The 22,091-nt window shown below is 36.1% G+C and overlaps 1 protein-coding gene across 5 annotated transcripts in view; it reads right to left on the bottom strand.

Moving 5' to 3' along the window:
• LOC131425086 (uncharacterized) overlaps positions 1 to 22,091 on the bottom strand; it is a 71,157-nt gene that overhangs the window by 11,736 nt on the left and 37,330 nt on the right. For 4 of the 5 annotated variants that reach the window (XM_058586660.1, XM_058586661.1, XM_058586662.1 and 1 more), the window contains 2 exons: positions 20,611 to 20,716; positions 7,014 to 7,145 (listed from right to left, as the gene is read on the bottom strand). In XM_058586660.1, the coding sequence (XP_058442643.1) occupies positions 7,014 to 7,145; positions 20,611 to 20,716 (238 nt within the window). The remainder of the gene's footprint in view (positions 1 to 7,013; positions 7,146 to 20,610; positions 20,717 to 22,091) is intronic. The other variant, XM_058586664.1, reaches the window with a different exon arrangement.

Here is a 22,091-nt window from a genome sequence, read left to right as displayed (position 1 = left end):
TTAGAACTCGCTCTTCAAGAGCAAAAGATCGGTTCAGCTCGTAGCTCATTCGCCTCTTCAAATGCGGCGAACTAGGTAGCAAATCAGTGAACTAGTGAATAGCGGTTCTATTAAAATGAGCTGTGAGCTGAAAGCTCACTTTTATGATTCGATTCATTGGAACAGCTCAGGAGCGAATCACCCATCTCTAGTCTCTGATATTCGTCAATCCTTAAAATGGATTCCAGAATTTGTTTTAAATTTTGTGTGAAGTACAATTTAAAGTACGCGGACGTATTCAGAATGTTGACTGTTGCAGACTTTGGACATAAGCAACGTTTATCTGTGGTACAAAGTGTTTTCAAAGGGTCGAGCAAATGTGAACGACGAGGAGCGTTCTGGACGCCCGAGTACGTCAACAACAGATGAAAACATTAATGAAGTCAAGAAACTAGTATTGGCCAATCGTCGAACCACCGCCAGAGAACTTGTGGAGGACCAAAATATATCAATTGGTTCATGCCATTCGATTATTACCATTATGATCACCACAAAATCGCTTGAAATTTCGACCAAAACTAACATCACATTATCCTTGCCTAGAAGCTGTTGTATTCTGTCCGTGACAGCCCAAAATTCCTTCAGAGACTCATCACTGGTGACGAATTATGGGTTTTTGGTTATGACGTGGAAACCAAAGCTCAATCATCTGCCATCCCATCAATCGAAGATAAGCTAAAATACATCCACGCTGCACGCACAATAGCTGTCAAAACCAGACTGGACTTTCAAAATGGCCGGGAGTGTCAAAACATAAGTGAGGGTCATGAGCAGATTTTCCAGGTTATTTTTTTTTAAATCTGTCAAAACTCAAAAATTTATCTGGATTTGTCTGGGTCTACTATATACAAAGAAAATTTTGACTGGGCTTCATTTTCAGTGATCAAAAATAAAAACAAAGGTCTCACCACCTATCGTATAGACGTCAAAACCGTAACGATCTGCCGAGATCTGACAAAATGTAGGAAAATTGGGAAAATCTGAAAAAAAAAATTGTAAAATCTGGCAAAAGATCTGGTTAGTTTAAGTCTCTGGCGAAGCGAGAAAAATCTGGCATTTGCCAGATAAATTTGGCAACCTGGCGACACTGGTCATGAGTAGAGATGGGCAAAACAGTTCATTTCCAAGAACCGTTCAGTGATGCAGAGTTCTGTTGGAAGAACTAGTTCTCCAGAGTCGTTCGTTCGTTCTGTTCATAGTTGGTTTGTTTGTTCAAAGACTAATCGAGAACTTACTTTTGTAAGCTTAAGCGAGGGAAAAAGGACCCTCGAAATACAACTGAGGTTCCGTAACGAAACTTTGTTATTAGTACCGTTCTTGAAAAAAGGTTGAGCGAGCTCAAAAAACAAGAAAAGATCCTTTGAACTGAGGAACTATCGTTCTCGAAAACAGAAGTATAGCTCGTTCATTTTTTCAAAAGAACAAGTTCACCAACACTGTGAAGAACAAGTTCACCAACACTGGTGAAGCTGCTCGATATTTATCAATATTGTATACAACATTTTCAATCCGGTAGAAGATGCTACAAGCAAGGATGGCTTTTATCGTATCAAAGAATGCTCACTCTTCACTCTTTACACGATTGAATCAGTGCCATCAAAGAGAGATTAATATCATCGCAACTACAAACACTCGGCATGGCTCATTTAACATAGAATAGACACCAGTGCGAGAGCGAATTTTTTTCGATGACATTTCTGAGAATCAAAGGTTAGCACGCTGCTGTGGGGATCCTCTCTGAAGCAACAAACGGTCGCTTATTCTCGTTTCGCGATCCGATTCTGTATGGGCAGTGGATAATTGCGATAGAATCATTTTACTATTGCCGCTGATTCTAACTATGTGCATATAACCTTTGTATAAGTTGTGTCTATGAAAATGTATGTGAATGCTCCACACAAGGGTTTTGAAATATTGCAATCTAGTATGAGAATCAACAAGTCGAATCATCGATTCGATTTTCTGCGATAATTGTCAACTTGCGATCCTCTCTTGGGAAATTCCACACAGCAACGATCATTATCAGACTGTATTTTTTTTTCAAGGGCCGTGAAATACTCAGAGTATAAAGTGGAGCGAAGAAATGTAGAAAAATTCTCTCGTGCTAACCTTTGATTCTCAGAAATGTCATCGAGAGAAATTCGCTCTCGCACTGGTGTCTATTCTATGTTAAATGAACCATGCCGGTTTTTTGTTGCTGCTGCGATGATATCCATCTCTCTTTGGCGGCACTGATTGAATCGTGTGGAGAGTTGCTAGTGAGCGATCTTTGATACGATAAAAGCCATCGTTGCATAATGTATATGCTCCATTAATATTTTTTTTATCACCCATCACTAGATTCAAAAGATACAACATTGTCAGTTTTCCATGATTTTAAAAGTCTCATTGACACACGTTATTCTTAGTTATAAATTCCTGTAGAATTCCTGTAGGTTTTCGCAACATAAAGATAATAAAAATGAATCGTAGAAAACTTTTTGTTGACTTGAAAAGCAAATGAAACATAAATAAAACAGAAATATTACTTTTTGACCAAAAGTGGTTGAACAGTCATTTTTTCTGTATGCGCCTCCACAAGCACGAAGAAAACAATTTATGGATTGGAGAGTGATCGCGACAATATCATAATTCCCACTACATATAAATTTAAAATAACTAATAAGAATTTAATGTAGATGGATCAGTTCTGAGCATTTGTTACGTACGGCTTGTCTTTATAAACAGATTTTTATTGAAGGCGCATCAAACATTACTTGATTAAAATTAAATTTCGCTCGACAGTTTAACATCGTTGTAATAACACATGGATCAAAAAGTCCCGATATTAACAATGGAAACAACATTTTTTTGCAAAATTTTTTTTTATTCATCAACATAACCTTTTATGGTGATGGTTCCAACGTTTTTCCAATTTTTCAATACCATGTTTATGAAAAAAATTGTCGCTTCAAAATAAGCTTCAGTTTCAGCGATGACCTCCTCACTCGAGCCAAATCTTTTTCCCTGGAGCATTTTTTTAAGATCAGCAAAAAGCCAGTAGTCACTGGGGGCTAAATCTGGCGAGTATGGGGGGTGGGGAAGCAGATCAAAGCCCAATTCGTTCAATTTCGCTATTGTTTTCATCGACTTGTGGCAGGGTGCATTGTCTTGATGAAAAAGGATTATTTTTCTCTACATGTGCGGTCGTTTTTTTGCGATTTCCTCCTTCAAACGTACCAGTAAGTCAATATAATAATCACTGTAGATCGATTTACCTTTTTCGAGGTAGTCAATGAAAATCACGCCATGCGTATCCCAAAAAACTGACGCCATGACGTTGCCAACTGACTGCTGCGTTTTCGGACGCTTCGGACGGCTTTCGCCAGCTGTGTGCCACTCAGATGAATGCCGCTTCGAATCTGGAGTGTAGTGATGTATCCATGTTTCGTCCATGGTTACGTAACGACGCAAAAAATCTTTTTTGTTGCCAGTAAATTGCGATAAACTGCTTTCTGAATCATCGACTCGTTGCTGTTTTTGTTCCATCGAAAGCAATCGCGGCACCCACTTGGAAAAAACCTTTTTCATGCTCAATTTTTCATGAAGGATAGTAAATACACTTCCATATGATATCTGTGTCACCTCAGCAATCTCACGGAGCTTCACTTTACGATCTTTCATTATATTTTTTGTCACTTCACTCACATTTTCCAGTGTAACGGCTTCCACAGGTCTACACGAGCGTTCCGCGTCATTTGTGTCGGTACGACCACGTTTAAACTCGGCGAACCACCGACAAATCGTTGCTTTTGATGGACAAGAGTCCGGATAACATTTTTCAATGCATTGTTCCGCTTGCACGGTGTTTTTACCCATTAAAAAAACAATGTTTTATCAAAACACGAAACTCGGTTTTTTCCATTTTTTAAACAAACTACAAAACGACTTTACTCCAACCTCGATAACTCAGCTGTTTCTGGTCGGATCGACTTAAAATTTTGACCCGTTTCAAGCAAAGGTTAGTACTCTAGAAAGACGTGGTTACTGGTTTACTACGAGCGCCATCTCTGCTTTAGTCTCGGGACTTATTGATCCATGTGTTATATGTACATTCTATCGAGTGTGTAATGCAGTTTTATCATTGATGGAAAGGCAATCTGAATTCATTCAATGTATACAATAACGATGTAGACTTAAACTGAATTAGTTTACATAAAAACAAGTTATGTTCTTATGGTCTGATAAGTTATTTCTGCATTGCATTGAACGGTAATATGGTCGTGAAAGGGTTAACTTTCTCTCTGCTTAAAAGTACACATTGCACTTTTGGCAACCTTAAAATACAGTGTGAATTCCGCGTGAACGTTTTCGCTGCAAAAAAGCTGAGCAATGTATTCTAGAAGCTGCTTAGAAGTTCATTCGGTTGCGTCGCGCGAACTTCCAAGTGCAGACGATTTCTTAAAAAAAAAACATTCTGCTTAGAATGCTGTTCATGAACTTCGTTAACTGCTTAAGCTAAATCAGTTCCGATTATCCGAACTTTCTGTTAATTGGGTATGTAAGTTTCACCGGAATATTGATATGAATCCCTGCTAGCAGCATGGGACAGTTCATGTAATAAGGAAATAAATCCATTCGATCCAACCGATGTGAACATCGTAGTATTGGACTCAGATTACAACTCCGTATTCTAGAATACTGCGTACTAGAGCAAAATATAAACAATCTTGAAACAATAAACATCGCTAGTCTTTAATGTTGCGTTTGAAGAGTCTTTTCACCAATAACCTTAACCAACAAAAACAGTTAAGTGAAATGTAGCTAACGGTCCAGAATGACTCCCAAAACTTTCATGAAATAAACTCGTTTGCTTCAGCTCAACTCATAGCTTTCGAAACAAGCATTACTGATCCATACGTTTAAAATATTATCTCAGTGAAATAATTATCTTTAGCTTGAAAATTAATGTTACGTGGTCGTCTGTTTAGTGTTAATCGTTAAAGTTCACGGAAGTATTCCATCCTGTTATGACATAACTAAAAGCAGCATTTTTCACTTAGCACCATAGCTCCATGATTGTTAATCAAATTTGTTTAGCAATTTTAATGTTTGTTGAAGGAACGTAATATATTTTTTTTGCATTTTGTTGAAACTGTAGATGCAATCGGAAAGCGGTAATTGGGTGAAGAAAATTTTCGTTTTATGCATTAGGTGGTTGGTACGTTAGGTTATATCGGGTATATTTTTTAGCGTTCCACGTAATAAAAAAATCAGTTCAAATAATTGTTAGTTATGGTCAGTTTTTTGCGTTGTCATGTCGGGTTTGTTATATTATGTTTTAACGATAATGTCATTTCACGGAACATAACAATAATAGACAATTTCATCTTTATCTATATACTGCACTTTGATCACAGACTAAAAGACATGACAGTATGAGTAAATTGTTATGAAAATAATTTTTCGTGATGCACTAGCTCCATCTATATTGTACTGTGCGAACTATTTACTATCGGTACACCCCTTGTGTTATGTCAAAGTTTTTGCCTTTCTCATATAGGAAGGATATGCAATCACTTGAAAAACCGACTAGTAAAAATTGGCCCGGAAGGCCAAGTGTCATATGCCATTCGACTCAATTCATCGATCTGAGCAATGTCTGTGTGTAGGTGTGTATGTATGTGTGTATATGTCAAATAATATCACTAGGTTTTCTCGCAGATGGCTGCACCGATTTTGACAAACTTAGATCTGAATGGAAGGTCTCATGGTCCCATACGGAGTTCCTGAATTTCATCCGGATCCGACTTCCGGTTCCGGAGTTATAGGGTAAAGTGTGTTAAATATTGTACACCGTCACTTAAACTGGTGAAAAAAACACGTGAAAAAATTTCTAAACTGGTTTCAAAACTACATAAATCGATAGTCATTATCAGTAGGCAACTAAACAAACCGATTCCGGCTATCCTGGTTCCCGGTGTTTGGTTCCGGAAGTACCGGAAATAGCGGTCATATATTCCAAAATGGATCTCACTCACTTTTCTCAGGGATGGTGTGACCAATTTCCACAAACTTAGATTCAAATGAAAGGTCTCATGGTCCCATACGAAATTCCTGAATTTCATCCGATTCCAACTTCCGGTTCAGAGGTTATAGGGTAAAGTGTGTTGAATATTGTACACCGTCACTTAAACTGGCAAAACAAAACCGTAAAAAATGTTGCAGTGCAACCAGTTCATCAAAATGGCATAAACGATTGAGTTTCAAACAATCTGCTTGACACATTGTTGACATTATTGATACGCTTGCAAAATGTCTTGCTCCTTAAGCTTTTGGCACAGACTAACAGACAGGACACACAAATATTTCTTCAGTTGGGACAGTATTTCCATATGTCATGATGCGCCACATTATCCTATCAAAAACATCCAGTTTGTCATGTAGACTGTGTTTATTTTTTAAAATTTATTAACAGAGTTGCCATTCGTACAGATGTCTCTACTGTACTGATTTGTATACGTCCATCCGGACTTCAAACTTTTATCTTGTTCATGCAGGATACAGATTTAATAAATATTGTCAAAATTAAATATAGAATTGTGCTTACTTCTCATCCTCTAACGCAATAAAAAATCGAAACCATGTTTTGTTACGATATTTACTTGATTCTGTCCTGCTGCCACATAATTTCGGATGAAAATTACTAATACAATCAACAATAGCCTAGATGACTACAAGTTCATTTAACCTCGAGCCCGATATTGAAGTTTTTAAACAGTCCGTACGAAAAACTAACTAAAAAGAATATATATTTCACCTATATAAAAAGCACAAAACAATAATCGTTTTCACGTACCTAAAATCATTTTACTAAACAACTTTAGGAAAATTATTTTTTGCCCTCAAACATCGCTAACGAAGATTAAATATATTAACAACGGTGCCGTGACTTAAGCTATAGTATGCGTTCATTGCAAAATATCCTTTCTTACCTGTGTTTAGCAGAATACACGAAAAACTTTGTGTTGATTTCCTCCGGCGGCGATGGAAGCATCTCCAGATATGCGGTTTCTTCAAAACAGCCCAACTCTCCATAACAAGATATTTTATCAGCCCGTTTTTTTCTGGAATTAAAAAATCAGGTAGTTCAGTTTAGTTTCAACATTTTGTAAACATCTCTGTTTGTAATGTTTTGTCTGGCGTGTTACAATAGCCATTATATTAGTAAAAATTTCAGTCTTCAATTATGTCGACCTATAGTGTTCAAAACAAATTTTTGCGAAGACGAAAGTGGAGCAAATCTGTATTTCCCTGTATTAAAAGTCAATATATATCTGTATTCACTACTGCATTGAATTTTCGACATTAAAATGATGTTCGAAGATGTTATTCTAACAGATTATGATTATATAATAAGACATTCAATGAGCACTCATTCTTCATATCTTAGTTTACTGTCGTGCTCTCAAGAATATACGACGAAATTTAATAAAAAAATAACAACAACAATTAATTTTCAATTCCATTTACTTATCTAGTTTGGAAATATTGATTTCTTAAATTGACATAGAATTCCAATGCCTAATATGCATCCTCAAGTCAGGTCTTACAAATCTCAGTTTGACAATAAAGTTTCGTGATACTATGACTTCCTTGAATAGTACAGTTCAGTTCAAGTTGGTTTCTAATTATAATAAAAATGTATTTAAGTGTTGATGAAAAAATATCTGCACAAAAGATTTCCATTTTAATTTGTGATTTGGTGATGAATAAACTTTTATCTTGTCACTGCAATGAAATATCTCAGACGGAAAAGTTTAATTTTTCCTTTCTTACTTTTTGTGAAATTTTTATAAATTATGTTTATATAATCTTATGAAAATTTTTATAAATATTAAATTAAGGGAAACTGTATTCTATATGTGCAAATTTTTTAACGGATCTCTATGATAATTTGAATTTTGGAAAAAATATACTGGTAGTCAGACTTGGATAAAATTCAGTTAACCATTTATGGGATTATCAATGGTGCGGTTACAGTCTCCCACAAACTAGAGAAATTCACTAGCCAATATAAAGAAATAGCTTATGAAAAAAAATCCTTGAAATTCACATTTTTACACTAAGCACCCTACCTTCGGAACCGAAAGTTTGATCCAAATAAAAATTGGAATATTCTTATATCATCTCAAGACTTGTCAGATGAATCTAAGTTTGTGAAAATCGGTTCAGCCATCTTCGAGAAAAGCGAGTGACAATATTTGTCAACCACACACACTCACATACTCACACAGAAATTTGCTCAGTTCGTCGAGCTGAGTCGAATGGTGTATAATCGGTTCGAAAGTCGGTTTTCACATTATGAGAAAAGCAAAAAAAACGGATAGAATAAAACGCGTTTCGTCGGTTACGTCACTTAGGCCTTTATATCTCCGGAACCGAAAGTGACAGCCAATTGTTCTTCGAACTTGATTCACAATCCAATTGTAGCTTTCAAGCGAGCCTAAAAAGCTATCAAGCGAGCTTGTAAAAATCGGATCAGCCAACTCCAAGAAAATTTTTAGGAGAGGCAAACCTGCATAAAAGTGCACACACATTCACATTTTCCTATCTCGTCGAGTGGAGTCGAATGGTATACAAAACTAGGGGTCTCCAAAGCTCCAATCAAAAGTCCGTTTCTCAAGCAAGTCTATTATCTTTCTATAGAGAAAGGCAATACACAATTCGATTATCGCCATATTAATTTGAACTCGACTCTTACCTCCAACGCTTTTTTTATTTAAAAGATAGTTTTTTTCAGGCCTATATGCGTACAAGCTTTACGTGGCCGATTTTTTTGTATTGAATCTCGTGACACTTTTTCTAGGGGGAGAGGAGCTTCCATTTCCCTCCTGAGAGGATTGAGGGGCACTTTGTTCGTGATTCGTCTCGTCATCCATTGCCTCATCGGTGGTATTGTTCGCAGTCTTGAATTCGTTGCTAGTTGCTGTAGATGCGCCTTGTTGTACATTGGTTGCAGTTGCTGGTTGGTTGGAGGGTAAGTTATTAACTGCAGCTGGTGTACTTTGTTCTATAGGGGATACTGATGGTTTCGTTGAAGGGGATGCTTCATTGTTGTTGGTGGCTGTCACTGGTGTACTGGGGGTTGCTTAGGGTTGGTGTGAAGGAAACACCGTTGTCCTTTGGTGTAATTGTCTCCTTTATCACATGGCTTTCCGTAGTGAACAGCTTTTTGGCAATATTTACATGTGGCCATCTGATTGTCATAGGTAAGGGGCTGTCCATAAAAGACGTCACGCCGCAAGGGGGAGGGGGGTGTTTCATAAAACGTGACCTTTTGTGACAGGGGAGAGGGGGGGAGGTTTTTGGAATGTGACGTCCAATATTTTCAATGAGCGCATTTTTGAAATACCTAATTATATTACTGTTTTGCCCTATTTCCTGAAAAAATCTCCACAATAAACGTTTACATTCTATAGGAAAACGTGTATTTGTTGATGTAAAAGCTTCTTCTTGTAAAGTCGGAAATGAATGATGCAGGAAATCATTTCTGTTGTGATCAGAAAAGTGCACGGAGGAGCGAGTAAATTAGCGAAATTGATAAATTTTGCCAAATATGAGTAAAAAAGAAAAAGATGCTTTCAAACGGTTTAATTAAGTTATGCACTGACAATTTTTTCAGTAATTTGACTTTCTAGCATTGATAATAGTATATCATAAGAATTTCTCTTATCTGATTCTGATGCAGTTTATTCAATTGTACTCCATTTGAAAAAGGGCGGGAGATCAACGATTTCAGACGTAGATCATGTCATGTCTTATCTTGATCATATGTGATTTTCCTCCACCAACATCAAAGCTTATCGAATCATCCAATGATTGAACTTACATAAATCAAGAATCATTTTAGCTCAAAATCACTACCCATTGTGTGACGGAAGATCAGTACCGATATTGATCGATGTGATTTAAATTTCACTGATCAACTGATAATGAAAAGATTCTCCGGCAGTGGTCTCGTTTAGATGAGGTTTTGGTCTTAATTTTCTCAGCCCTGTATGCTACACTAAGGAAATATTATTCTTTACCTAAAACAATAATACAGGGTGATTTTTTAAGAGCTTGAGAACTTTTTTAAACAATAAAACGCATAAAATTTGCAAAATCTCATCGGTTCTTTATTTTAAACGTTAGATTGGTACATGACATTTACTTTTTGAAGATAATTTCATTTAAATGTTGACCGCGGCTGCGTCTTAGGTGGTCCATTCGGAAAGTCCAATTTTGGGCAACTTTTTCGAGCATTTCGGCCGGAATAGCCCGAATTTCTTCGGAAACGTTGTCTTCCAAAGCTGGAATAGTTACTGGCTTATTTCTGTAGACTTTAGACTTGACGTAGCCCCACAAAAAATAGTCTAAAGGCGTCAAATCGCATGATCTTGGTGGCCAACTTACCGGTCCATTTCTTGAGATGAATTGTTCTCCGAAGTTTTCCCTCAAAATGGCCATAGAATCGCGAGCTGTGTGGCATGTAGCGCCATCTTGTTGAAACCACATGTCAACCAAGTTCAGTTCTTCCATTTTTGGCAACAAAAAGTTTGTTAGCATCGAACGATAGCGATCGCCATTCACTGTAACGTTGCGTCCAACAGCATCTTTGAAAAAATACGGTCCAATGATTCCACCAGCGTACAAACCACACCAAACAGTGCATTTTTCGGGATGCATGGGCAGTTCTTGAACGGCTTCTGGTTGCTCTTCACTCCAAATGCGGCAATTTTGCTTATTTACGTAGCCATTCAACCAGAAATGAGCCTCATCGCTGAACAAAATTTGTCGAATTGGACACATTTCGAACCGAACACTGATTTTGGTAATAAAATTCAATGATTTGCAAGCGTTGCTCGTTAGTAAGTCTATTCATGATGAAATGTCAAAGCATACTGAGCAAATAATAATGCATGAAAATCATAACCTCAAAAAATCTGAGCAAATACTAATGCATGAAAATCCTAACCTCAAAAAAATCACCTTTTATATCTATATCGATTTTTCCCTCATATTTGTATGGTTTGTCATACATACATATTGAATGTATTGAGATAAATTTTATTTATTTTGAATTCGTGACATGTGACATAGGGGGGGTGGGAGGTCTTTGCTTCTGTGACAATTTGTGACAAAGGGGGGAGGGGGAGTGAAAAATCGTCAAAAAAAGTGTGACGTCTTTTATGGACAGCCCCTAACAAGGGTGATTTTTCAATATTTCACTTATCTGCGACGGTTCCGCCGCCTGCTAAGTTCCTGAACAGCATATTATTGAAGGAAATAAGTTGCTTCCCATGTTCAAGTTACATCGAATATAGCTAAGCTCAAAATCAATGTTTTGTTTAAATCAACAAAAAGTATCAATTTATTTTCAAAGGACCCGAACATTGAAAAACCTGTTTTAATCCACTTAGTGGTGTAATGATGCCTTTCTCATATCAATCATACTATCATATATAATACTGTGGTATTCTTCAAAATAATTTTCTTCGATTCTTATAAGAATAACCGAAATCGGTTTGTTTGACCATCTACTGATAAAAACTATCAATTAGAGAATATTTGAGGACGATTTAGAAAACTTTTTACGATTGTTCGCCCTTTTCAGTGATGGTATACATTTTTTAACACACTTTACCCTATATTTCCGGATTCGGAAGTCGGATCCGTATGAAATTCAGGAATTACGTATGGGACTACAAGACCTTTCATTTGAACCTAATTTTATGAAAATCGGTCGCGCCATCTATGAGAAAAGTTAGAACACATATTTTCTTTTTTTGACACATTTTACCCCATAACTCAGGAACCGAAAGTCGGATCAAAATAATATTCAGGAATTTTGTATGGGGCTACAAGACCTTTCATTTTAATCTAAGTTTGTGAAAATCGGTTCAGCCATCTCCGAGAAAAGTTAGTGCAAAAAAACGTTACATACACACATCCGCACATACACACACAGATATTTTGCGTACTCGACGAACTGAGTCGAATGGTATATGACACCGGGCCTTTCTATATGAGAAAGGCAAAAAGTAATAAAAAAATCATGCCGTTTCAATGGTCAAATAGAACCAAATTATTACCACTTGAACAAATGGTAGCCATTTTAATGTGGAACACATTTTTGTTTTCTATATAGCGGTGCAAACTAGAAACTCAAGAAAAATACACGTAGAAATGTGGTCAGGTTTTGAACAATTACAGCTCAGTCAATTTTGTATCAATTATTAATATTATGTCACCATTTGATTGGAAATATTTCTACGTATTGATTTGAATGTTCATAGCCATGTATTTTTAATTTTATATCATCGAAATGTTGATTAATAGCTAGCAGTGTCCTATTTTGGCTACAAAAAATCTCCGGCATACCGGATTTCCCTGCCATAGTCGACGGTTTTGAAGGAGTAAGCGATATATCAAAGGGAAAGCAGCGCTCTGATTGGTCAATCGAAGCAAAAGCGAAGCTGTAGGAAGCACGCGAAGCTATAAATATAAGCAAAATTATAGCTAACGTTTCATTCCTATGCGTAGCTTGCTAGAGGTAGGATGTTGCTACACAGCAAGATAAAAAGTGCCATAAACGATTTGAATTATTGGTATGCTCTGATCTTGTGTCATGCAAGATTGGATGAAATCCCATGTTATGTCGTTTCGCCTGAGAAATTGACAACTACCCCAGGGTAAATTTTGAGTTCATAAGACTAATTTCTAATTTATATAAGATGAACTCGATTAATAATGAGAAATATTTTATCGCTTCAACCGAAATCGCAAAATGGTAGTAATGGTAGAGAAACGCCTATATAGAAAACAAAAATGTATTCCTCATTAAAATAACTGCTTGCATACAAAACTTGAACACAAGCTTGGTGAAGAGAAGCTTAAATATCGATATCCGTATCGCAAGCATGTACAAACATTTAATTGTATAACTTTGGGCTACTGATGTAATTTCGTCGGCTACAGAACAAATACAAATCACGATAAATAGAGTCTATATTCTGGGTTCGCATGTTCGGTGTTGATTCCTAATAAGGATCAATCTAAGCAGACTCTTGTGCATTTGCGGATTCAAAAGTGTGACGATTAATTGAAAATGTCAATCATTGGAAATTTTGGTTGCCTTGTTCCACATCAACGGCTCGAACAACCCCATGGGGCTGATCCTGGTAGTTTTTTCTTAGCGATTTCACGAGTTCTGACCATACAGTAAAAGTTGTATATATTCGAGACCTTTGAAAGAGTAAAATTCACTTTACTTCCTATTATTGAATTTATTTCCAACTAAATATAATTCTATGCTTGCATAGTTTTTCGTCGAAACATAAAATTTCTAAAGAACAGCTAAGAAAAACTAGTTCTTTTAGTAGAGCTATCAAGTTCTGAACGGTGTTATGAAACGAACAATTTTGCTTGCCTCTATTATAAATCTCACAAAAATTTTAAGATTCACTGGTCATTGTAATCATATGTGCAATAAGGTAAAATGTAGTCCAATGTGCAAAATTTTAACCGCTTGAGTTGAACGAATCGTTGCACAATAACAGGAAAAACCGACACATAGAATCCAGGAATATTTTCAGTGATTGAGCGAAGTGGGCTTACCATACGTTTTGTTAACTTTTTTCAAGCTCAATAAACGTAATGAATCAATAAACATAATGGATTTGTGAATATTGCACAATTTGAATATTAAATAAGGATAATTCAATCTTTATTGTTACACAGAAACTATGAAACATTAATATTTAAAGTTGACTAACTAACTCCTTCTAAAGATCGATTGAAAACAAGCATTGAAGTACTTTCGATATCTTTACCAGTACCACCGTACTCTTTACCAGTAATTCACTGCAGAGAGAGCGCAGTCGAATTGCATTATCGATTGTTGATATAAGAAATTACTGGACATTCACTAGAAAACCAAATAAAAACATTTGTACTAAACGTATATATAATTGAATTGTGATTGTGGCACCAGGTTATATGAATGATATATGTTTCAATGTTCTAAATAATCCATAATACATGGCTTGTATTCATTTAATTTAGCCAAGCATAGTTAGACGTTACACGTCAGTTACCTTCCAAAATGAATGATTTTTATAATATCCATTTTATTGTATTCAACTCGTTGTTATTTCAGCACAAAACCCAACGTTGCATAAATTTGTATAATTTTCTTATACCTTATGATCAAAATTTTCATTTTAAAATTCCCGCGCTTGTCCAATCGGTAAACTTTTATTCTCTCAACGTTGGCAACACTTTTATACACATTCTATCAAATTTTGACGCATATCGTACGATTAGTTTTTGTTTGGCGTCTATACAAAGAAGTTAAAAAATTTTCGTGTGGCGATTTTTATAATGGATGAAAATTTAGAACAACGTGCGTGCATCAAATTTTGTGTTGCAAATGGATTTAAGTGTTCCGAAACGTTGAAAATGTTAGAAAAAGGCCTTTGGTGAATCGTGTCTAGGAAAAACACAAGCATACGAGTGGCTTAAACGCTTCAAAGGTGGGCGTACAAGCTTGGATCATGATGAGATCCCTGGCCGCCCAACAACATCTGTTACTGAAGAAAACATTGAATCGGCGAAGCAAATCGTGTTGCAAAATCGTTCTGTACCGATTAGAGAGATTGCTGTGTTGTTGGACATCTCTTATGGATCAGACGAACACATTTTAACTGATATTTTGGGTTTGAAACGCGTCGCTTCTCGGCTGGTGCCAAAAAAGCTGAATTTCAACAGCGTCGTGTTGATGTTGCCAAAGAGATGATTTCCAACGCAGATAGTGACCCCACATTCATCGAATGCATCAACCAAGCACCGTACTCTCCAGATATGGTCCCGTGTGACTTTTTCCTCTTCCCCAGACTCAAATTGCCATTGCGGGGAACGCGTTTCGAGACCATAGAGACCATAAAAGAAAATTCGCTACGTGAACTAAAGGTCATACCTTCGGCGGCCTCTAAAACTCGTATGGAAAATTGGATCAAGCGTTGGCATGCATGTATTGCCGCAGGAGGAGAGTACTTTGAAGGCGATAATAAAGAAATTTATTAAAAATTGAAATTTTGCGTTTTTACCTTTTTTTATTAATATAAAAAATAGGTATAGAATTCGCTCAAACTTTAGAAAATTTTTCCGAGGCCCGGAGGGCCGAGTGTCATATACCAATCGATTCAGTTCGACGAACTGAGCAAATGTCCGTGTGTGTGTGTATGTGTGTGTGTCTGTATGTGTGTTGTCAACTAAGAGGTCGAGATCTCAGAGATGGCTGGCCCGATTTTGATCAAACTAGTCGCAAATGAAAGGTCTCCCCGTCACCCAGAACGCTATTGAATGATTTTGAGATCGGATGTTTACTTTTTGAGTTATACGCAGTTTTATGTCAAAATTTTCAGTTTTTTGACAGTATCTGTCACATTTGACCTTGAAAACAGAATATGTTTCCAGACTTAGATTCCGCACGGTAATAGCAATCCAACAAGCCATAGTTTGGTAAAATCCGTCCATTTTTAACCGAGGTATCGATATTTTTGTGTAAGCGATTTTTCCCCCTATTCTAGCAGTAGGAGTTTTGAGCGCTGTAGGACAAAGCAATTCTTGGGAGCAACGTAAAACACGATTTTTTATATTGTTACATACAATTGTTTCTAAGTACCAAAAAGACTGCCTACAGCATCTTTTTCATGACTTTTAGCTTCGGACCGATTTTAGCACGGTTCGTTTTTGGCAACATAATTGTTCGAATATGACATATGTAAACCAAATGATGGCAGCATTTTCCAGTTGCAAGCAATTCCATAATTCTATTGATTTAAACTACTTAGAGCAATAAATGCTGGAAGAACATAACACCCATATACCATTCGAATCAGTTCGTTGAGATCAGCTAATGCGTGTGTGATAATAATTTCAAAATAAATAATGTCACTCAATTTTTTTCGGAGATAACTCAACCGTTTTCTACAAACTCAGATTCATACGAAAAGTTGTATGCTCCTAAACAATGTTCCTGAATTATGTTTAGATCCGATTTCTGGTTCCGGAACTACAGGATGATATGTGAAACGAATTTAAAATTGTGGACCCATTTTTCTCGTAGATGGTTGAACCGATCTAAAATTCAAATGAAAAGTTTTAAGATTCTGTAAAACATCTTCCTTTTCAGGCAGATCCAACTTCCGGTTTAGGGGATACAGGATGATTAGTATAAAAATGTTTATTTCACATAAATTAATCAGGTTTATTGGGTTTGCAGATTTGAATAGTCGATAACCAAATAAACTTATTTCAGTTTTAGTGGTATTAAGTTTTCGATTCGGATTTAATTTACACTGCGATTTCTCAAAGATGTTTTTCAAACATTTTGAAACAAATGTAAACTAAACATCTACTCAGGTGAATTTATCTGACTTCGGCTACACCGATTTTCGAATTCCGGCTCCAGTATCGAATCGTTTCTCAAAGCTCAATCGTTTTCTAAAAGAAAAGCCAGATCTACAAAGACAAAATTAATTAATATTATCCAATTCTGACTTCAGATTCTGGAATTACAGGATGATGAATTTTTTAAATTCAAACCGGTATAGAAAATGAAAATCCCGTAAAGCTTTAAAGTTGGATTAAAAACCCTAAGTGGAACTTACTCCGGTATATCATGGAATGTTCAATCGATTGTCACACTTTTAGATTCAAATTCGATCCGATTGGCTGTTTCGATATTACAGAGTAATGAGTGAATAAAATCTCAAATTGCCGCTTAATTCGACGGTCATTAAAATAATGTCATGAGAACTGAAACACCGAAGAATATTCATGCAAAAAACACATGCGGATTGATAAAAAAAGGTATCATCTCACTGCTAGGTGGATTAAGTACGTTTTTAATAAAATTCCGGTTCTTTTTTGATCATAAGGTATGTAATTTTTGCTCCGCCACCGAAATAATGAAAAGTTTATGAAATAAACTTGAACTTTTTCAAATTTCGATGGTTTCTGCTAAAGTTTCGTAATTTTGAGTTACCTTTTCAGATTCTTTGTGAAATTTCGATTCAAACACTATTTGTCAGTTCTAAATTAATCCCCGTGGAACGGAACAGCAACCGTTTATACATTTCAAAATCTAATTTTTTTGCACTAACTTTTCTCGGATTTTCACAAACTTAGATTAAAATGAAAGGTCTTGTAGCCCCATACAAAATTCCTGAATATTATTTGGATCCGACTTCCGGTTCCGGAATTATGGGGTAAAATGTGCAAAAAAACGAAAATATGTGTTCTAACTTTTCTCATAGATGGCACGACCGATTTTCACAAACTTAGGTTCAAATGAAAGGTCTGTGGTCCCATACGTAATTCCTGAATTTCATGCGGATCCGACTTCCGAATCCGGAAATATAGGGTAAAGTGTGTTAAAGATTGTATACCATCACTGAAAAGGGCGAAAAACCGTAAAAAGTTTTCTAAATCGACCTCAAATCTTTTCCAATTGATAGATTTTATCAGTAGACGGTCAAACAAACCGATTCCGATTATTGTTTTAAGAATCGAAGAAAATTATTTTGAAGAATACCACAGTATTATATATGATAGTATGATTGATATGATAAAGGCATCATTATAGCACTAGGTGGATTAAAATAGGTTTTTTTGAATAATTGTTGAAAAGCGCAACGCGCACACTCCGCTGAATTTCACATTGAAAATTTAGTTCATTTACGAAAATCCTCTCTGGCATTCACTCGTTGAAATAGTTAAATCTGATCCTAATACTCTTTCACAATTAAGGCATATATATATATATATATATATATATATATATATATATATATATATATATATATATATATATATATATATATATATATATATATATATATATATATATATATATATATATATATATATATATATATATATATATATATATATATATATATATATATATATATATATATATATATATATATATATATATATATATATATATATATATATATATATATATATATATATATATATATATATATATATATATATATATATATACTAGACGAAATGCGAAAAGCGGTCAGACAGCTTAAAAATGGACGGGATACCGGCTGAACTTCTCAGTCGTCGAAGTAATTGACCAAGTAATTGGAACGATCTGGGAAGGAGAGGAAATGCCTTCGGACTGACTGGATGGTATCATATGCCCTATCTACAAAAAGGGTCACCGACTCGATTGTAAAAACTATCGAGGCATAATACTGTTCAACAAACTGCGTCCATTGACAGAATCCTTTGTCGGCGAATACCAATGCGGCTTTCGAGAAGGACGTTCAACGACGGACCAGATGTTCACCTTGCGACTAGTTCTCGATGAGTTTCGCGAGTACAACTTGCGGTCTCATCATCTGTTTGTAGATTTCGAAGCTGCGTACGACTCAGTGAAACGTAACGAATTGTTAGAACATGGCTTTCCGACAAAGCTAATTAGACTGATTCGTGCGACGCTCGATGGATCGAAATAAAGCGTCAAGATAGCTGGTACGACATCCGATGCTTTCGTGAAGTTAGATGGATTAAAGCAGGGCGACGCGCTCTCAAATATATTGTTCGATATTGTTCAGCGTGTTGATCAATGTTATTCAGAGCTCGAAGGTGCCATACGAAGATCCGGCGTGTAAAGAAACGGTACCATCATCAATAAGTCTCACATGCTTCTTGGTTTTGCGGACGACATTGATATTATTGGTGTGGGTCGTAGAGCTTACTAAGAGTCTTTTATGCCCTTCAAGGAATAAATTGCGAGAATAGGGTTGATGATAAACTCAACCAAGACTAAGTACATGGTAGAGAAAGAAGCAACCCAAACGGTGTAGGATCCGAGGCGGAGATAGATGGGGTACAATACGAGGTTGTTGACGAGTTCATATATCTTTGAACACTAGTGACATGCCATTATGATACTAGCCGCGAGGTAAGAAGGCGTGTTGCAGCTGCTAATAGGGCTTTCTACGGGCTCTGTAACTAGCTGAAGTCTCGTAACTTGCACACACGCACCAAACTTGCTCTATACAAGTCGCCACGGCCAACGGCCACGAAGCATGGTCGTTGAAGGATACAGATGTTCGAGTACTCGGCGTCTTTGAGAGAAAAATCCTGCGCTCAATACTCGGTGGCAAAGAAGAGAATGGAGAATCGCACAGACGCATGAACCATGAGCTGTACCAAGTATACAAAGATACGGACTTTGGAAAGCTTATAGAACACGGCAGGCTACAGTGTGCTGGACATGTAGCAAGAACGCCGGGAGAGAGAATGGCCTACGTGATATTCAGTAGAGAACCTGGGAGGGATTGTCGACTGCGGGGTAGACTTCGCACTCGCTGGTTGAGCGCAATCGAAGAGGATGCACGCGCAGCGGGAGTACAGAGCGACTGGAAAACGGCGGCTTAAGATCGAGTATCCTGGAAATCTACAATTCGTTCGGTAATGTTCCGAATATATATATATATATATATATATATATATATATATATATATATATATATATATATATATATATATATATATATATATATATATATATATATATATAAATATATATATAAATATATATATATATATATATATATATATATATATATATATATATATATATATATATATATATATATATATATATATATATATATATATATATATAATTAGGCAACTAAACAAACCGATTCCGGCTATCCTGGTTCCCGGCCTTCGGTTCCAGGAAGCACCGGAAATAGTGGTCACTTTTCTCAGCGATGGTTTGACCGATTTCTACAAACTTAGATTCAAGTGAAAGGTCTCATGGTCCCATACGGAATTCCTGAATTTCATCTAGATCCGACTTCCGGTTCAGAAATTATAAAGTAAAGTGTGTTAAATATTGTATACCGTCACTTAAACTGGCGGAACAAAAACCGTAACAAATATTGTAAACTGAACTCAAAATCGTTATCAGCAATCTTAGGGCCAAACGAAAGATCTTATGGTCCTACCATAAATTACTGCATATTTTCGGATACAACAAAATTTGAATCGTCGTTTAGAGAGCGATGGCAAAATTGTATTAAATCTTCAAAATTTGAATAAAAGCTAGTAACAGTGTGTACGTCATGTTAGTTACTAGCCGTACGAGTGCATATAATAGTGAACCCATTTTGTTTTTCTGAGGAAGCAAAGCACTGTTTCATTCTATATGTTATACTAGTTAAAGCACAAACAATCTCTTTCAAAAATCGAAGAGAAAAATTTTGAATAGAATACCACAATATCATACATGAGAAAAGCATCATTAAACCACTAGGTGGATTAAAAAAAGTTTTTATATATACACACTCTTTGGGTTCCCAAGCATCTAAACTAGAACCAAGATATTGTGTTATATACCGTACACAACCTATAAACTCAAAGCAACTTTCCGCTCTAATGAGATGCTTGTTCTAAGAGGGAAATCAATAACTAAAGTATTGCATGCTATTTGTATGCGTAGCTTACCTGTTTCTTGTCAATGTGTTTTTCCATTCAGCAATAGATTTTTGTGCAGCCTCGTAATGTTTTCGCTCTTCTAACAAATCGTTCAGGTATAGATTGTTCTCCAGTGCTGTAAATTATAATTGAGATCAGTGTTGGCATTATCATTCTCAAAATATCAAAAATCAGTTATTATCGCCGATAATAATTGTTGGTGATTATCACTTACAAAATCATCGCCGAACATCATGAAGAAAATCATTTGATATTCTGAGAATGATATTAGAAAACGATTATCACTTAATATCGGTGTGCGAAATTTTCAAAACATCAAATATCACCGCTGAGTATGGGGGAAATCATCACCCGTTCAATCTCACTTTAGCGATGTTTCGTAAACTCACACATGATTATCATTCAAAAGCATTATCACGATTATCACCCATGCGCGATTTTCACTACCACATGGTGATATTCCGTGAGGTGAGTGTGGTATTGAAAATCAATTTCAACCAAATCTTAACATGCAGTATGATTATTTTTGGAACGGGTGGTGTCGAAAATCATTGTCTGAAGTTATTTGAAATTGATGATAGTGAATTTCGGTTCGTAAAATTTTATCAAAACCCATGCAATATTGGTATTTTTGGAATGGGTATGATGAGTAGATGTTGATTATCGATGTCTGGAGTTATTTTGAAATCCAACATGGCGGCTCTCGGTTCATGAAAATTCAACTAAACCCATGCAATATGGGTATTTTTGGAACGGGTATGATGAGTAGGTGTTGAATATTGGTGTCTGGAGTCATTTTGAAATCCAAGATGGCGGCTCTCGGTTCATGAAAATTCAACGAAACCCATGCAATATGGGTGTTTTTAGAACGGGTATGATGAGTAGGTGTTGAATATTGATGTCTGGAGTCATTTTGAAATCCAACATGGCGGCTCTCGGTTCATGAAAATTCAACTAAACCCATGCAATATGGGTATTTTTGGAACGGGTATGATGAGTAGATGTTGAATATTGATGTCTGGAGTCATTTTGAAATCCAAGATGGCGGCTTTCGGTTCATGAAAATTCATCTAAACCCATGCAATATGGGTATTTTTGGAACGGGTATGATGAGTAGATGTTGAATATTGATGTCTGGAGTCATTTTGAAATCCAACATGGCGGCTCTCGGTTCATGAAAATTCAACTAAACCCATGCAATATGGGTATTTTTGGAACGGGTATGATGAGTAGATGTTGAATATTGATGTCTGGAGTCATTTTGAAATCCAAGATGGCGGCTTTCGGTTCATGAAAATTCATCTAAACCCATGCAATATGGGTATTTTTGGAACGGGTATGATGAGTAGGTGTTGAATATTGATGTCTGGAGTCATTTTGAAATCCAACATGGCGGCTCTCGGTTCATGAAAATTCAACTAAACCCATGCAATATGGGTATTTTTGGAACGGGTATGATGAGTAGAAGTTGAATATTGATGTCTGGAGTC

Source organism: Malaya genurostris, chromosome 1, assembly GCF_030247185.1.
Source record: "Malaya genurostris strain Urasoe2022 chromosome 1, Malgen_1.1, whole genome shotgun sequence".
NCBI lineage: Eukaryota > Metazoa > Arthropoda > Insecta > Diptera > Culicidae > Malaya > Malaya genurostris.
The sequence above is the reverse complement of the archived record's forward strand: the minus strand, read 5'-3'. Positions and strand labels throughout refer to the sequence as shown.